Source organism: Ceratina calcarata, unplaced genomic scaffold (genome assembly GCF_001652005.2).
Source record: "Ceratina calcarata isolate Rehan_Ccalc_2016 unplaced genomic scaffold, ASM165200v1 scaffold6405, whole genome shotgun sequence".
Lineage (NCBI taxonomy): Eukaryota > Metazoa > Arthropoda > Insecta > Hymenoptera > Apidae > Ceratina > Ceratina calcarata.
In genome coordinates this window covers 1-773 of record NW_017177657.1, presented here as the reverse complement: position 1 = coordinate 773, position 773 = coordinate 1, and the positions used below count along the sequence as shown (strand labels likewise).

The 773-nt window shown below is 30.5% G+C and overlaps 1 protein-coding gene across 1 annotated transcript; it reads right to left on the bottom strand.

Annotated features, from left to right (window-relative positions):
* Window positions 1-6: 6 nt before the first annotated feature.
* On the bottom strand, window positions 7-767 carry LOC108630056 (caltractin-like). Its single transcript, XM_018033119.2, has 2 exons — window positions 614-767; window positions 7-539 (listed from the first exon to the last, which is right to left on the bottom strand). Exons 1-2 carry the CDS (start codon window positions 614-616, stop codon window positions 36-38), a joined length of 507 nt encoding a protein of 168 aa, XP_017888608.1. The 5' UTR covers window positions 617-767; the 3' UTR covers window positions 7-35.
* Between the last annotated feature and the right edge of the window lie 6 nt (window positions 768-773).

Below are 773 nucleotides of genomic sequence, written 5' to 3'. Positions count from 1 at the left end.
TGTTACTAAGTATCTTATGAATAAGTTATGAGAAATTAATATAAGCTAGTTTTTTTCATGATACGTAGGAATTCTTCCTGAGAAACTTCTCCATCACCATCTTTATCTGCTTCATCAATCATTTCCTGCAATTCTTCATCCGTAAGACTTTCACCCAGTTCTCTAGCAACTCTTTTTAAATTTTTGAACGATATTTTTCCTGTATTATCATCATCAAAAAGACGGAATGCTTTTAGAACTTCTTCTTTTGTATCTTTTTCCAACATCTTTATAGACATCAAGTTCAAAAACTCTTCGAATGATAAAGTGCCAAGTCCATCTGGATCAACATCTGCTGTAAGCTTTTTTATTTCTTCTTTCTTTGGTTCGAACCCAAGAGCTCTAATTGCCACTTTAAGCTCTTTGGTAGCAATTCTTCCAGTTCCATCAGGATCAAATAGATCGAATGCTTGTTTTATATCTTCTTTTTGTTCTGCAGTTAATTCCATTTTTGGTACACCTTTCTTCTTGGTACCAGCTTGCCTTTTAGAAGTAGAGGCCTATAAAATACAGTTTATGTATATAAATTGAAAATATAAGAACTCAACAGATTTATCACCTGTCTATTACTTACCATTTTTAAAAAATGAAAGATATAGGAATATTTATAATCAAATAATTAGTATTCAAAGTATAATTCACTTAGTCTTCATATAATCAATCATCTGCTAGATTTTCCTCAATCAGTTTCTTTTGTAAATTACATGTTGAAAAACTCCATGTTTGAACTATAT